At 56.8% G+C, this 15,981-nt stretch overlaps 1 protein-coding gene and 1 long non-coding RNA gene across 7 annotated transcripts; one reads left to right on the top strand and one right to left on the bottom strand.

Annotated features, from left to right (window-relative positions):
• Window positions 1-4,383: 4,383 nt before the first annotated feature.
• LOC129145375 (uncharacterized) lies at window positions 4,384-6,590 on the bottom strand. Its single transcript, XR_008550911.1, has 3 exons — window positions 6,397-6,590; window positions 4,874-5,056; window positions 4,384-4,416 (listed from the first exon to the last, which is right to left on the bottom strand). It is a non-coding gene; the product is annotated as an uncharacterized LOC129145375 (long non-coding RNA).
• CCDC197 (coiled-coil domain containing 197) lies at window positions 6,109-15,981 on the top strand. Of its 6 annotated transcripts, none has more exons than XM_054692772.1 (8): window positions 6,109-6,125; window positions 7,358-7,600; window positions 8,455-8,537; window positions 9,933-10,111; window positions 11,362-11,472; window positions 12,270-12,389; window positions 12,627-12,743; window positions 15,746-15,981. In XM_054692772.1, the coding sequence occupies exons 2-8, from the start codon at window positions 7,497-7,499 to the stop codon at window positions 15,947-15,949; spliced, it is 918 nt and encodes a 305-aa protein (XP_054548747.1). In that variant the 5' UTR covers window positions 6,109-6,125; window positions 7,358-7,496; the 3' UTR covers window positions 15,950-15,981. The 6 variants fall into 6 exon arrangements, with proteins under 6 accessions (XP_054548747.1, XP_054548750.1, XP_037357913.1 ...); XM_054692775.1 differs by lacking the exon at window positions 6,109-6,125 and adding an exon at window positions 6,654-6,675; XM_037502016.1 differs by lacking the exon at window positions 6,109-6,125 and adding an exon at window positions 6,682-6,716.

Genomic DNA, 15,981 nt, shown 5'->3' with positions numbered 1-15,981 from the left:
GCTGATAAGAATGATCTGTCACCAGACTCAGTGCTCCCAGGCCCTGGACACACGCCTTGGTGTCACCATCCTTTTCTCCTTGTCCTCCTACCCCGCGGAGCTGATGCTGTATGATCGTTCTAGCAATAAAAAGGCAGGATCTTGCTCTTCAGCAGCATCCTGCGCTCTGCACCCTGCTCCACGACTCCTGTTTCTTTATCACTGTGGGGCTGCCCGACGCCTGAACCCACGCAGCTGACGCATGGAAATGAAAAGGCTGAAGAGCAAAAAATGTCAGAGCTGGAAGGTCCCCAGGGTGCCTCTGCCCCAGTGCCCTTTTTCCAAGAAAGGGAAACTGAGCCTGGAGAGCCAATGGAGCCTGGCAACTCTTTGTAGGAGCCTCAGCTTCCAGAAACCCAGCGCGCTTTTTGGAGGCTCCCTCCCAGGCTGACAGGGTGACCTCAGTGGTTGATACTTCCATGGCACCACAGACTCACCACCCGAGTTGTTGGGGCAAATGGCCAGGAACCTCATCTACCCAGGGAGGGAGCTGGCGGGAGGCTGGGCTTCCTCTCAGGCACGTTTAGGACGCCTGCCCACCGCCCAGATGCCCAGAAGCACTGGGGTGGGGAGGCTGTGGTTTGCGATGCGCCACGCGCCCAGGGCGCAGCGGGAGGCTCCCTGCTCGGGCCGTGTGGGTGTCAGTGACATGGCTCTCATTGTTCCCAGCCCAGGAGGTCAGGCTGGGGCCACTCCCAGCACAGATACACGGTCAGGTGTCTGTCAGGTGACCGCCCCGTGTCGCCCTGCGGGGCCGGGTGTCGAGAGCCCAGACTTGGGAGTCATCTGCGACTCCACCGCTTGCCGTGTGACCGTGGACAGCTTACTCAGCCTCTCCGAGCCTTGGCTCCTCCTGCTCTATAAAATGGAAAGAAAGTAATGGCACCTGCACCTCGTAGGGAGCTCGGAATCAGTAAATGTCATAAATATATATACATCCTTTAAAATAAAATCTTTTGTTAAAGATTGTCATTAGCTTCAACTTCTGAGGGAGACCAAGGGCAAGGTGGTGGGTTGGATATGGTGGTTCTTAACTGGCAACAACACTCCCCCTACCTCCCCCTCTGCCACCGCTTGGCGTGGGGGAAGCATGAGGTTTGGCGGTTCCTGAGACACTTCTGGGAGGCGCTCCTGGCAACCAGCTGGTCCAGGCAGGAGGCTCCTGAACATTCTGCAGAGATGCTGAATGAAGGGACCAAATGTCACCTATGCCACTATGGGGAAGCCTGATGAGGGCCCGTGGAGTAGAATGGGGCACCCCCTGAGCGAAGGGGGGCTCTCCTTGGACCCCTGAGAGGGCTCTGGATTTCAGAAGGCGCTGTCATCAGGACGCCCAGGCCTTTGGGTTTTGAGCACCCTGGGCCTGCTCTCCCGCTGAGATGGCTCCTTGACCCCTCCTCGTGAAGCAGCCCTGGAGGTCACCAACAGGGGGCACTGCAGCCGCGGACGGAGCCAGGCAGACGCTCCTGGACAGCCAGGTGAGGCTGGCCTTTCCCCACTAAGCAGGAAAGAGGGGCCCCCTGGGGGGCCTCCTCCCCAGCAGCTGGTGCATTCAGAACCCCACCCCCCAGGTAAGTGTGCAGAGAGAATCTTAGCCCAGAGGCTTCCTCCACATGCCACTCACGTTCTTCAAGTGAAGAAGAGGTGAACCTCGCCCAGCTGGCGGATGAACTGGGGGAATGAGTCTTATAAAAATATTAAGTAACTGTTGATGTCTCATTTTCTAAAAATATAGCTTTCTACCTCATTCTTGGTGCACGTGTGTGTGTGTGGTGGCATGAGGTGCACCTGACATGTTGCTAAGAGCTCAGGCCCAGCCTCCGGGGTGCTGGTCTTGGCCCTTCTGGAAAGTTCTGTGTGACCCTGTGCAAATCTTTCGCCTCTCTGGAGCCCTCCGAAATGGAGCAAGGGGCTGCACTGTGGGCTGCCAGGAATATAGGCCTCCAAATTCTGAGTGCCCCTGAAGCCAGGATGAGCCACCCCAGGTGTCCGTGCCCACCTACCTCAGTGAGGCTGACTCTTGGGAAGTCTGGGTCGTGTGTGAGCGAACAGTGGAGGAGGCGAGGCCATTGTCTCTCACCTTCCTGAGGGCAGAAGTGTCCTTTCCATGTCTCCACCAAGACGGAGGCTGAGAGACTTGAAGAGTATTTCCAGTTCACTCGCTCATACAGGGTGCAGATTTTACAGAGGATTCTTTCTGTTGTTCTTTCCTGCAGCCAGCAGCACCCCCTCCAAACTGCACTGTCATAGCTCCTGGCTGGCCCCCTGCAAGCGTGTGACCTGGGCGCACTCGCGCCTGCCAGCAGCCAGGGGAGGAGTCTTGGAGCTGCCATGGGCTGTGCAGCCTGGGCTCCTGGGGGAGGGCGGGCTTCTCTTGTTGATATGGGGCCCCCATCATGGTCCTCCTGGCTGCCAGCTGGCCCCTCTGTTGTTGTCATGCCCTCAGCGCCATCTGGGCCTATATTTAGCCGCCGTCCTGGCCCAGCAGGATCAGGTGTCTGCCATGCCACACGTCCTGGAGAGGGGCTGTTGGGGCCTGAAGGTAAGCCCAGACTGTGGGGCCAGGTGGCCCGGCCTCTGACCCAGGCTGCCTGGTGCCTGTTGCTTCTCCCTGGCCCAGGCCCATCTCAGGAGAATCAGAGCAGGGGGCAGTTGATATGCATCACAGTCTTCTCGGTGCTAATTGTACACCAGTCCCCCTTCTGTGGGGGGTACGTTCCAGGACCCCCTGGTATATGGCTGAAGCCACAGATAGCACCGAACCCTAGATACACTGTTTTTACCCATGCACACATCGATGATTGAGGTTTAATTTGCAGCTGCATTTGATTAATACCAAGACCCTGGTAATAAAGACACTGTCCTGAGCACCTGACGTAGTTGAACTTCAGGTCCTCACAGCTCCATCATGTAGGTACCACTGTCCGCAATTTGCAGGTGCGGAAACTGAGGCTCAACGAGATTATGTGACACGTTGCAGGTTATGCAGGTGGTGAGTGGGGGAGCTGTGACCCTCACCCTGAGCTGTGTGTCCTCTGAGGCTCTGCTGTGCCCAGGCACCTATTGAGCACCAGCTGTGTACCCAGTAGAGTTGCTCTGGACTCTGAGACTCCCGCAGAGACCATTTAGTCCCAGTCCTGCCCTCGTGGAGCTCACATTCCAGTCAGGAGGGGCGGTTCAGAATGAGTGCTGAGATAGAACTCCCTGGGGTGAGGAGAAACCAAAGTGCCCTGGGTCCGAGGCGGTCAGGAGAGGGCACTCTGGGATGGTAGCGTCTGTGCCAGGACCCGGAGGTGAGCGGGAGAAAGCTTTGTGAAGCGCTGGGAGAGGGAACCACAGGTGCAAAGGCCCCGGGGTGGGGCAGAGGGGAGGAATGGCCAGGGAATGGCTGACCGATTAGGAGCTGGTCAGCGAGGGGGGAGCTTCATGTGTACTTTAGAGGAGTGGGATGCTGCTCACCGCTCCCGAGGCACTGCCACAGCCTCAGGACCTTTGGGAGCAGGTCGGTAAACTATCAGCACCTTGAAATTATGGGGGGAGATTTTACAGCAAGGAAATTGGCAAGCACCACAAACCATGGCTTCCCCCAGGGCAGCAGGTGGCTGATATTTACCTGCCCGGCACTGGTTCTCGGCAGGAAGCCAGTTCGCTGGTTTGAGCTTGCTGGTTCAGGAGAGGGCGCTCTCTGGCTGCTGGGTGGGGAAGGGCCCGCGGGGCACAGTGCAGCTGATGCCCAGAGGGGAAGACTGTTTCATTGGTGCGCGTTGATTTGTTTGGGGGCTGGACCGGGCTGTGCCTGTGGATGGATCTGAGTGATTTGGGAGGGGAACCAACGGGGCTTGCTGAGATGACCCCGCTATGGAAGCTCAGAGCAGGGAGGTGACACAGCCAGGGTCACAAGGCATGGCGGCCTGGCAGGTGTCATCTACCCCCAGACCTGCCAGGCCCTAGATCCATTCTGTTCCTTCAGTGTTTCCCCATGTTGCCATGAAGATTCTTCCTGGAGACCTGGAGGAAAATGTTCAGCAGGTGCCGGGCTGCTCCTCAGCCCTGACTCCTGTGGGTAAGAGTGCCCCTTCCCACACCACTGTCGCTGGGCTGGTGAGTGAGATGTCACCAGCATAGACATCAGAAGGCCCAGCCCTCCTTGGGTGAGTGGTGGCGGGGACCCATGCCTCCCAGGAGGCCCCCCACTGCCTCAGGAGGGCTGCCCCAGAGACCTCCCAGGGTCCCAGACCTGCTTGAATGAGTCTCCAGCTCTGGGATCTGGAACCTTCCCTGGTGCAGAGGATGATGGTAGGAGCCAGTCTGGGGCCTCAGAGGAGCCAGCCAGCTTCCCTGGCGGGGGGCTGCTCCGGTTCGGGCCTCCTCCACCACCTGGGGTGGGAGGGAGGGGACAGAGCTGGGTCACTTTCGTTCCCTCAGCGTGGGGGAGGGTGCTGTGGGTCTGAGCAGCACCAGGTCTTTGCACAATCGAGGAACAGACAATAGTCCCTGCTTTTCTTCCTGGAACTCACTCTCCCCTAGGCCCTCCCAGGCTTCACTCCCTCCCGAAGCCACCTTCGCCCACCAACCCCAGCCACAGGGCTCAGAGAAGGGGCTCTGCTGGGCTCCGTCGCCATTGTGATGGTGACGGGGTGGAGGGTGGTGGTGAGAAGAAGAGGCAGGGCTAGGCCAAGGATTGTCCCTGAGACAAACACCTGCATCTCAGGCGCCATGATGGCCGTGCTCCCCCCTCACCCCCTAACCTGCTCACTCGTATCCTTCTAGACTACCTGGCCCTGCGCACACACATCCGTGCATGTTATTTTAGCAAAAAATGAGACAACGCTACATGTTCCATGTGGCCTTTTGATCTCAGGTGCAGTTCTCATCTCCAGGCTGCGTTTCAGGAAGCGGAGGCTCAGAGAGGTCAGGTGTCTTTCCCGGCATCACACAGCTGGTAGCCCTGCCTGGCTCCACGGCCTCACATGCATGTGGAGCGTCACCCGGGGATGAGGACGGGCCGGTCTTGTCCCTAGTGGGGGCACATGGGGCTGTAGAGTGGGTGGGATTGGAATTCTGGGCTGGAGGCCTGATCTGGCTCTCACTTCTACTCCGCAGTGAGACTCAAGCCCTGGGGTCAAATACCAGCCCCCGGAGGCCTTGTTAAGGCTTTCGAAGGGGGCGGCTTTCGCCATTTAATTGTGGCTCTGCCCTTGAAACTGGCTCTCAGCTCTCGTGGCTCCCAGCCTCATCTTGGATTTCTCTCTCTCAAAACCCCGGGGATGAGGCTGGGAGGTCCACGACCGGCCCCTCAACAGCCCGGTAACCTTGGCCGGCCCCGCTCTCTTGGCCTTCGTCCTGTCCTCTCAGTTCCTTTTAACCCCAATGTAAACCCATGATTCTCCCCTAATCAGGGAAGGTGGGGCCTGAAATGCGCTGGGGAATGGGGTCGGGGGGAAAAGGAAGAGCAGGTTCTGGGATCCCTAATTGGGCGTTCAAATCCCAGCTCGGGACCCGTGCGGCTGCCCAGGCCTGCATCGTTTTCATGTTCTGCCATTGCTGTCTTGAAACTATGTTTTAATGAAGGGCCCCACATCCTCAAGTTTTACAAGGTCCTCTGAGGGGAGCTCTGTCTCTGGCTGAAGGGGGCACTGTTCCTTCACAGGCCTGACCTCTGGCTGCCCCGGACATCCCCTGAATGACACCACTGGCCCCGGGTGTCTCTTAAAGAGCCGTTTGCTGTTGGCTCTCTGCCCGTCACCACCAAGCACTGTGACACTGGTTCTGCCTCTGACACGTCCAGCACCAGCCCCTGGGGCTGCTGCCTTTGCTGCTAACTGGCCCGGTGTCTGGTGCTGCCCAGCCCAGCCTTTCCGATCGCTGCTGCTGGCTGATGTGATGCCTCCTCTGGAGAGACCTCCGCAGAGACTTTCACAGACCTTCGAGACCTTTGACCTTCAAGACCTCTGTGACCTCTGCTTCAGACCATTGCCTGACCACTGCCACTGCCTCTGGCCCTGCCTCTCTCCCAACTTCTCTCTGCCTCCCCTTTGTAAATAAACCCCGTCGCTGAAGCCTGAGCCTGCATGCATCCTGCCTTGGTAACTGTAAGCCCCCGGGAGAAGCCCCTGAGCACAGTGTCAGCTTTGGCACAGACGCACAACCACACAGCCAGGGCAGGTCCCGGGTCCAGTCCTGAGGCCCTCAGCTTGCAGCCTCCCCACCCTGGGCCAGGCTGGCGGCTACAACGTGGAGTCTGAGCCTTCCAGGTTGCCCAGGTGTGGATGTGGCCATGCTGCAGCCCCCCACAATCACATCCAAGGAGGGAAACGGGGGCGTCTCAGCACAGGTCATGGATATTGGGCAGCTCACATGGTGAGGGCATCAAGAACCAACCCCCATCTTGAAGAGAGTTGATGGGCCTTGAAAGAAAGGACAAAAAATAGCCCAAATCTCCCCTGGGGTCGCCAATGCCTGGTCATCTCCTCTCCTTGGGAACTAGACCAGGAGGCAGGTGTGGGGACGGCCAGGGAAGGGGACAGTGTGGCCGCACCGTTGGTGGCTCCTGCAGTGGCCACCTCCTGAGGACAGATGCCAACATTGTGATGTCACAGCCTGGCAGTGGCCCCTGTTCCTGGAGCTGTCCCCTCCGTGAGTGAAAGACCTGGGCCCCGACCCCTCCCCACGCTCAGGTAGCCACGTCTGAAGCTTGCAGGCCTGAGGCGCTGACCCTGGAGCCTCCCACCCTCCCTCCCTGGCCTCCCCTGAGCCCAGGAGGTGGCCGATGAATGTCAGGCGTAGAGAGACTGTCTTCTCCTCTTGACCATAATGGGGATCCAGACAGGGCAGGTGACCCGGGAGCTCTTCACGGCCGTGTTGAAACTCCCCGTGAACTAGCCCGACGTCCCAGCTTGCCCTTGAGCCCACCTCTGTTCTCTGCTCATCTGGAAACTCCGCATGTGCTCAGAAGCAGAGGTGTCGGTTAAGAGATGCGTGGGTGGCGGTGGGTGGGGAGAGCGGGCGAAGGAGCCTGGTCCCCTGCAGGCTGCTTTCTGGACCAGCCCCTCCCCCCCGCTTAGGACGCTTTGCTGAAGCAGGTGCGGGTCTCAGGTCGCTTGGCGCCCCTGGGACTTGACTGAGAGGGGCTGTACCAGTTATGGGGGGGAGGACAGTGACGCCAGCACAGAAAGTCACTTTTGATCCCCAGACCCGGGGGCACAGCTCACAGGCCTCAGACTTTGCACGAATGAGCCCCAAGTGCAAATCCCCTCCTGCCGTTTGCCCTTGAGTGAATCACAGGCGCCCCCGGGCCTCTGTTTCTTTTTCTTTGAAGCGGGAGTGTAACCCTGGCCCGGGAGACTGTGGGAGGATCAAAAGAGAAGGCTGCGCCGGACAGTCACCGGTGCCACCCACGCTCCAGCCGGGCTCTAGTGGTTCTCGTGCTCCGGGGCCACCTGGGGTGCTGAGGGGCCATGGACTCAGGCCCCCACCGCGAAGGGGCCGACCCGGGCAGCAGCGGCCCCCAGGACGGGGAGCTGCAGGTGCTGGTGCAGGAACTCCGGCGGCTCGAGGCCAAGTACGAGTTGTCCCAGACCCCGCTGTGCCCCACCCAGCCCCAGGGTCACCCCAGTGTCCGTGTGGCCAGGGCCCAGGAGTGGAAGGGGAGGGGCCGGAAGCAAACTGGGTGGGGCTGTGGAGAGGGGGGTGGGAGGCTTGACTTTGACCCTGGGCCAGTCCCAGGCCCCTGTTGGCTTAACCCCCACCATACCCTCAAGGGGCTCCCTGACCCCCCCAAAAGGGTTAGCACCAAACCTCCTGGGTCCCCACTTGCAATTTGTGGGAAAAAACCTTTTCCTGCATTTCAGGACAGTGTGAATAAGAAAGTGGGGCCCAAGAGTCAGAGTGGCTTGTTCTGGGCCCCCAGGGGTACCCACTCACCGCAGCCCCTGGCAGCTCAGCCAGCGGTCACCCCACCCTGCCCTCTGCCCAGAGCCCAGGGCCCAGGGGGCTCATCTTGCTTAGGGTCCCCTGTGGCTGTCTCCCCTCTGGGAACAGTGGCACCAGACTACCGAGCTTAGGATGTGCTGGGTGCCCTGGCTTGGTCCCCGCCAGTCCGGGAGGGAAGGACGCAGAGGGGGCCAGGCCACCAACTGGTAGGGGCTCAGCCTCCAGCGAGGCGCTGTGAACCCCTGCACCAGAGAGGCCCACCTCCCTTCCCACACCCCGGGTCCTCCCAGCCGGACACGGGCATCTCCTGACCCAGCTCAGCTTGCTCGGCGGAGACCTGGGGGCGGAGCCACAAAGGTCTGGATCCACCAAGGGTTAGGGGTGCAGGTGGGGGGCAATCAGGACTGAGCAGGGGCATGACCTGGGAGCCTCCAAACCAGTTCCTGCTGTCTGGACCTCGCCGTCCCTGACATGTCTCTCCAGGCAGAAGAAGCTGAAGAGAGAGGTGGAAAAACACCAGCTTTTTGAGGACTATCTGATGAAAGTCCTGGAGAAAATCCCCAGGGGTATGTGTGTCCTTCTGCAGAAAGCTTGTCCTCCCTGGGCCACCCCCGGCTTCGGGGCTGCGGCCTCACTGACGGGGACTCATCTGCAGGGCGCAGCGGCAGGCCGCCCGCCTGGGGCAGCTTCTCGGGCGAGGGTGCGTCCTCTGCCAGCGGGAGGGGCAGCCGGGTGAGGCGGGTGGCAGGGGCGTCTTGCCAAGCCAGCAGCGCGGCGCCCGGCAGCTAGTCAGCCTGCAGGGAAAGTTGTCTCTTACTATGTTGTTGGTCTTTGGTTCTGCTTTTTCTTTGCTGTTTCCGACGGCAGTGACAGGCGTCCGCAGTGGTCTGTGTTTTGGTGATGGTGGTTTGTGCGTTGTCCTAAGTGCTGCCACGCAGGGGAGGCAAACGTGCCTCCTGCTCCTCCTCCTCATTCTCTCAGCAGCAGCAGCAGCAGAGTAACCATGAGCGCTCCTCACGCAGGGACTAGGGGCCGCACCCTTTAGCGAATCTTTTTTATTAAGTAGCATTGCGTGTTTTAGGGGTCCAGGCTCACACCTCCTGAGTGTCTGTCACCACGGTGACCCCCCACCTGCGCCCACCCGCCCTCAGCTCCCGGCCCCTCTGGTAACCTTAGTTCTGCAGTCAGAGTGCAAGGGTTCGTTTTGGTTTGCTTTGGATCAGCTTTTTTGGTCTCTCTTTGGGCTACCTCGGCGCAGGGAGGTTAAGGAACTTGCTTGAGGGGGCCCAGCTGGGAGGTGGGTGGGGCTGCGTCTCCAGCTCTGGTCTGTCTGACGGCACAGCTGCTGTGCCGACTGCGAGGGGGCTGTGGGAGCCCTCAGGACCCTCCCCTGGAGGTCAGGGGAGGCTTCATGGAGGAGGTGGCCTCTCATGGGCGCGAGGGCCCTGCAGAGGGGGCCTGGGGATAAGGAGACCAGTGCACTGGAGCGCCAGGAGCTGGCAGGCGCTGCTGAGAGACGTGGCTGGAGGGCGAGCAGCACCAAGGGGCCGGGGGCACCAGGCCAAGGACAGGCTCAGGCTCTGGGACTCGAAGCAGGCCCAGCCCCAGCGCTGCTTCTGCAGCTTTCTGTCTGGCCTCAGAGCCTCCCCCCAATCAGCTGTTGCTCCTGGGTGCTGTCCCTGCCTCCCGGGGACCTTCCATCTGAACCTGTTCTCTCGGCTGTGGGCGGTCTTTGGAGTGTTGAGGCTTCTTGTGAAGAGGCAGGAGGTGGTGAGGGGCTGCTGGAGTGGCAGGCGGCATGGGCCAGCCCTGCGTGGATTGTCTGCGACTTCCTAGTGTGGGGGCTGGGATCCTGGTGACAGCAGAAGCCCCGTGAACCCCGTTAGCATCACCCATGGCTGGGGGCAGGTGAGGCTGGGTTTCCTGTGCCCACCTACACCTCCACGGCACTGTCTCCTTAGACTACAGGGACGGGGCGGCTCCTGAGGGGGCCCTGGTGGAGGCCATGGTGGAGCACTATGGGAAGCTCTTCAAAGCCAGCCAGGATGCCCAGAAACACCTGGAAGCCTTTTCCAGGATGAACCATGCTGTGCACCAGATCCTGGAATATCTAGAGGAAGGCTTTTGGATCGTTATCCCGGTAACAGCTACTTAAGTCCAGCCCATTTCCCTGCCCCAGAGAATTGGGGGTGCAGAGCCCCCTTCCCTCTATACCCCCAGGGAGACCCGGAGTGGCAGTGGGCCAATGAGAGGGCCTGGGTGGTTCACTCCCGAGTCTTGCTCTAGTGCTTTCTCGCCTCTTCTGCTGGCTGAGTCCAGGTTTCTCCTGAGCCCCCAGCTTATACTTAAAAAATGTTCCTCCTGATAGAAAGGCCTGAGTTCTGATTCAAACAAACTAGGGTTCAAATCCCAGGGCGGCCTCTGATGGACAGCATGACTGGCTGTGGTGTCCCCTCGCTGAGCCTCAGAAGGCGGCACTTTCCTGGCAGAAGAAACGGCCCCAGGCAAAGGCAGGGTCGGAAAAGGGTGCTGGCGGCAGGCTGCAGGCTGATGGAGGGTGGGTGCTTCCTGCCAAGGACCGGGGTGACTCTCGCAGCAGGTCTCTGCCCCCTAGTGGGAGCGCTGAGGCCCTACAGCATCCTGCACCTTTGCTTCCCTTGAAGAAAAGCGGTGAGAAGGGTTTACAGGCCTCATCTCCCTGAAATCGCACCCAGCCCTCGAATTAAGTGCGTTCACCCCAGGTCTGGGTCTATGGGAGTGAGGTGAATGTGCAAGGGCAGGCTTAGAGCCTCACTTTCTTTAAAATGTTCCTATTTTGTTTATTGTGGGGTTTTTTTTTTTGCATGAACTTTTTAAAATCGCATTAAAACATGAGTTTTCTTAATTACTGAATTTTTGGACCCTCCTTAATCTTTTACCTGAGTCCCAACCAAGCTATTCTTCCCATTTTTGAAGCGAGGAAACCGAGGTTTGCAGAAGCCAGAATGCTTCCTATGGCTGCCAGGCAGGGGCTCTGGATGGGGGGTTGTGGCCGCATACCCTGTATCTTGCAGGCTTGGACCCCAGACGGCATTCACAGCTTTGCTCCCTGGGCTCCTCCCAGCAGCCTCAGGGGCGGAAGGACACAGGGTTTATTCTGTGTATGGAGAGGAAGACGGGGCTGCAGGGCTGGAGGCAGGATTCAAACCCCACTCGGCCTGGCCAAGCCCTTTCTTGCGTCTCCTGGTGGCTCCAACACCCCTGGACACCCAGGAATTTCCCTGCCTCCCATCTCCATCAGCACCCAGACTACCCTGGGCAGGGAGCTCCCCGGGTCCAGGCCCAGGCCCAGGGGAGATGCCCCTGGGTGGGGAGAGGTACCCTGAGGTGACCCCGCCCCTCCCACTGCAGGGCCTCAAGATCCAGCTGTGTCAGCTTCAGAAGAAGTGTCACCGCTGGCAGGACCCGTCATGGCACAGGGAGCAGGATGTCACTGGTCAGAAAGACCTGGGCTGTTACCACGTGAGTCCAGTCTGCTGGCCCTGGGGTCGGGGCAGGGATGGGGCTGCTATCTCTTCAGGGGTCACTCAGTGGTCACCTCTCACCACCCGCCACAGCCCCCCACCCCACGTACCCACTTACCTCTCCTTGGCGGCTGTCAGCTTTCAAAGGGCTTCCCTAGGGTGGGACAGAGGGTCTTGGTGGATGGGGAAACTGAAGCCACAGACAGTTAAGGATCAAGTTCCACCAAGAAGCCAGGACGCCCTGCCCAGCCAGGGCCTGGCACGCCCTTCTAATTGCCAGAAGACTGGCTTCTCAGTCTTTCCGCGGCGCTGAGGCTGCTGGCTGAAAAGTGGGGCTAGGCGGGCAGCCCCTCCCCACTCCCAGGAGTGCTCGTGTCTCCGCTTCGCCAGGCTGAGCTCAGGGCCCGGCCCGCATCAGATGCTCCGGGATACTCCTTGGTTCTTACACAGTTTTCGCAGAAGAGGTGCCGGGAGAGGACGCCGTCGCCAAAGTCCGTGACCAGGGACCAGGATTTATGGGCTTAGTCTCTTGAGCTGCTCCCTGCTGGCCTCGGACCCCTGGGTCCGCACCATGTCTGTGCTCTCTGGTCTCAGGGGCTGTCTAGGGACACAGTGGGCCAGGCCCGGGGCACCCCCCAACACCCGTCTGGGCTGGATGCTGTCAGGGACGCGGGAGTTCTCAGCCCCCATGGGAGTCTGCTCTGGGACACACGGTACTCGGCTTCCCATGTGGCCAGTCCCCGGCCCAGGAGGGAGGTGGCATGGATTGGCCACTTCTGGGTCTTTCTCTCTAAGGTGAGCAGTAAATCTGCCACAGCTGACCACGGGTGCAGAGACCTGAAGTCCCAGAGTCCGGCGCTGTCTGGCTCGAGGAGCACTGGGTCCTTCCACGCCCCTGCCCAGCCCCTGCCTCAGGTGTGGACCGTGTGACTCCAGCCAGGAGGACCCACTGGGGAGAGTCAGCCCATGTTCCTCTTTGCAGGGGGTGGGGATGCTCAGGTCCCGGGGCGGGAGGGGCCTCATCTCAGCCCGTTTGGGCGTGGGGCACTGACCAGGAGGAGAAGGTGGCCTCTGGCTTTGGATCCCTTTCCTGGCCTGGGGAGGGGTAGGGGTGCTGGGACAGAGACAGCGTCTCCTCCCCTCCTCCCACAGAACCAGCTGCTCCACTACATGCAAATGACCATTGACAGCATGGCCCAGCTCTGCTGCTCCTCCGTCCAGCCTGAGCCCCAGGGCGTGGACCTTTTCTCCAAGCTCGACCTGATTCAGGTGTGACTCTTCCGTGTGACATTTTGAGGAACTGTCAGCCTGTTTTCCAAAGTGGCTGCATGATCTTTTTTAAAAAAATATTTTATTTTATATAATTCTTATATCTTTTTTCATTTTTGCACAATGTACGCATTTTCATTTTGGTTATATTCCCCAGACAATTGCACCCCTCCTTATTTTTTTTTTTTAATCTTGAAAGAGATTTATATTTTGTTAAAAACAAATTATGAAAAATTTTCAGTAAATTATAATCTTACTGTTGTTAGAAAAATATACTTTAAAGTGTGTTTTGGTTAACGCTAATTTGTATTTTTCCCCACTACAAAGGAGAAATAGTCGTAAAATCTAATTTAGAAATTATCAAACCAAGTAAAAATAAATTCTCTCATAATTATAGCACATAGATTTACATTGCAATTTAGAACTAGTTGCCATACTTACAACTTTGTAATTTGCTTTTTTACTTCAACCTAATCAATTCTTTTTTTTAATAATAAATTTTATTTTTATATTCCCCATACAATTGCAACCCCCCCATTTTGACCCCAATCCCTCCCCTCCCGCCCCCCACCCCCCAAAAAGTGTCTCTGGTTTATAGTTGCTTGTTGATTTTGATTTTTACTTTGTATTAATTAGTCTTTTTCCTGGTCCCTTATTTAAGTTTTCTAGATTCCTGCTATGAGTGAGACCATCCGGTATTTTTCTTTTCTTTCTGGCTTATTTCGCTGAGCATGAGCCCTTCCAGCGCCATCCATGTTGCTGCAAATTGCACGTGTTTATCTTTTATGAATGCTGAGTAATATTCCATGGTGTATATGGACCACATCTTCTTGATCCAGTCATCTATTTTTGGGCATTTGGGCTGTTTCCAAAGCTTAGCTATTGTAAATTGTGCTGTTATAAACATAGGGGTGCAGGTGCTCTTTGGAATTGATGTTTCTGTGTCCTTTGGGTAAATACCTAGGAGTGGAATTGCTGGATCCTATGGAAGCTCTATGTTTAGTAGGTCCAGAAATCTCCACACAGCTCTCCATAGTGGTTGGACCAGTGTGCACTCCCACCAGCAGTGCAGAAGAGTTCCTTTTTCTCCACACCCTCGCCAACATTTGTTGTTGCTAGTTTTTTTAATATGTGCCATTCTCACTGGTGTGAGATGGTATCTCATGGTAGTTTTGATTTGCATTTCCCTGATGACAAGTGATGCTGAACATTTTTTCATATGCCTGTTGGTGGCTGCATAATCTTAATCCCACAAACCATGTGTGAGCGTCAAATTTCTCCAGCTCCTTGTCCACACTTGGTATTGTCTGTCATAGTTTAGCCATCCTAGTGAGTATGAAGTGGTATTGCATGTGGTTTTGGTTTGCATTTCCCTGATGATTAACAAGGTTGAACATCTTTTCATGTGTTCATTGACTCTTGGAGAAATTGACTTTTTTGGAGAAATGTCTATTCAACCCTTTGCTCATTTTTAAATTGGATTGTTTATCTTTTTATTTTTGAGTTGTAAGCATCTTTATATATTTTGTATACAAGTTTCTTATCAAATACATGACCTGAAAACATTTTCCCATTCTACGAGATGCCTTTCTACTCTATGGGTGTCACTTGAGGCACATACATTCAATTTTGATGAAATTTAATTTGTTTTTTCTTCAATTATTTTTATTTTTTCTTGATTACTTATGCTCTAGGGGTCTCATTTAGGACAGTATTGTCTCATCTAGAGTCATGAAGATTTACACCTCAGTTTTCCTGTAAAAACTAGTGTTTGTTCTAATATTCAGTTTATGATGTATTTTTAGTGAGCTCTTACATCTGGTATGAGATAGTGGTTCAATTTCATCCTTTTGCACAAGGATATTTCGTTTTCCTGATATCATTTCCTTCCCGCCATTGAATTGTTTCTCATCCCTGTCAAAATCGGCTAACTGTGAATGTGAAGGTGCATTTCTGGGCTCTTAGCTCTAATCCATGTAGCGCCTGGCCATTCTCACACCTATTCCTGAAACTTTGAAGTTTGGCAAGGGTGAGTCACCCGGCCCCATTCTTTCTACCTGAGTTTGACTCTTCTATCAGGTGCATCTTGCATTATGAGCAGATGTTTGATGGCTGAGTGGGTTTCAGGCATGGGGTGACCCAGACTCCCTTGCGCCATCAAGGCCGAGCCCTTTCCACCAATTCCTCCTGGCCATCCTAAGTCCTAACTCACTCTCCTCACTTGAGGCTGGCTCCATGCAGATGCCCAAACGATGAGGGCCGGTCCCTTCCCTGTGCTGTCAGGGAGCAACAGTGCCTGGGAGGAAGCCAGCATCTTAGCCAAGAAGGACTTGCCACAAGAGTTTCACGGGCACTATCCGGGCTGCTCCTGGCACAGCTCCTGGGCACACTCACGTAGAAGGCCAGACGACTGGCATCCTCTGGGGCATAACTTCTTCCCATGGCACTATGAAACATGCAATTGAGGAAGGGCACATTGGTCCAGTCACAGAGTATTTACTTCTTCTTCTTCCCAAGAAAATGGAAGAAATTACACAGTGTGGCCAGGGGCCTCCCCCAACAATCACTCAGCCACCACCTGGCATCACCCACAGGTGCTCAGCCAGGCACAAGGGTGGGAACCAGAGGAGGCGGAGGTCGGTGCAGGGTTGCCTTGTCCTTGACCTTAAGAAATGTGTGCCCCTCACAGAGGGAGGCTGGGGCCAGGCAGAGTGGGCTGCTTGGAGGAGGCAGTGAGAAGAGGAGGCAACTCCATTCAGGGGTCACACAAGGACCCAGACTCTGAATCTGGCACCATCGGGCTGTGCAGCTTCAGGCAAGCGGCTGAACCTCTCTGAGTCTTGGTTTGCTCATTCGCCAAGTGGCAGTGATGCCACATGCTGTGCAGGACCTTCATGGGAGGGAGAGGAAATGCAGGAACCTTGACGGTGCTTTGGTCCCTGAGGAGTGGCGCCCAGGGGCCCAGGAGCAAGCAGGTGAGAGAGATTGGTTTTCCCTCCCAGGAATTCATTCTGGACAAAATGGAGACGGTGCGGTTCATCTCACGGCTCAAGGAACCCAGAGTCTGCTGGCCCAGGAGCGGCCTCGGGGGCCGGAGGCTTGGATGGGGCCCCGGGCTCTCAAGGAAATGCCCAAAGAGTCACAATTTCACCCCTAAGAACGCCCCTCCCAGCACCCAGACTTCAGGGCACCCCCGCCTGTGCTGAGCCCGCCCGCGGCCTTGCCAGCATCACGACCC

The sequence above is a fragment of the Talpa occidentalis genome, unplaced genomic scaffold (assembly GCF_014898055.3).
Source record: "Talpa occidentalis isolate TD23 unplaced genomic scaffold, MPIMG_talOcc4v2.1 talOcc4.11, whole genome shotgun sequence".
Classification (NCBI taxonomy): Eukaryota; Metazoa; Chordata; class Mammalia; order Eulipotyphla; family Talpidae; genus Talpa; species Talpa occidentalis.
This window is presented reverse-complemented; position numbering and strand designations above follow the sequence as displayed.

Coding starts and splice junctions, on each gene's coding strand:
- CCDC197 (XM_054692772.1), top strand. CDS start 7,497: ATGGACTCAGGCCCCCACCGCGAAGGGGCCGACCCGGGCAGCAGCGGC. Junction 7,601..8,454: donor CTCCGGCGGCTCGAGGCCAA/GTACGAGTTGTC, acceptor ATGTCTCTCCAG/GCAGAAGAAGCTGAAGAGAG. Junction 11,473..12,269: donor AAGACCTGGGCTGTTACCAC/GTGAGTCCAGTC, acceptor TTTCTCTCTAAG/GTGAGCAGTAAATCTGCCAC.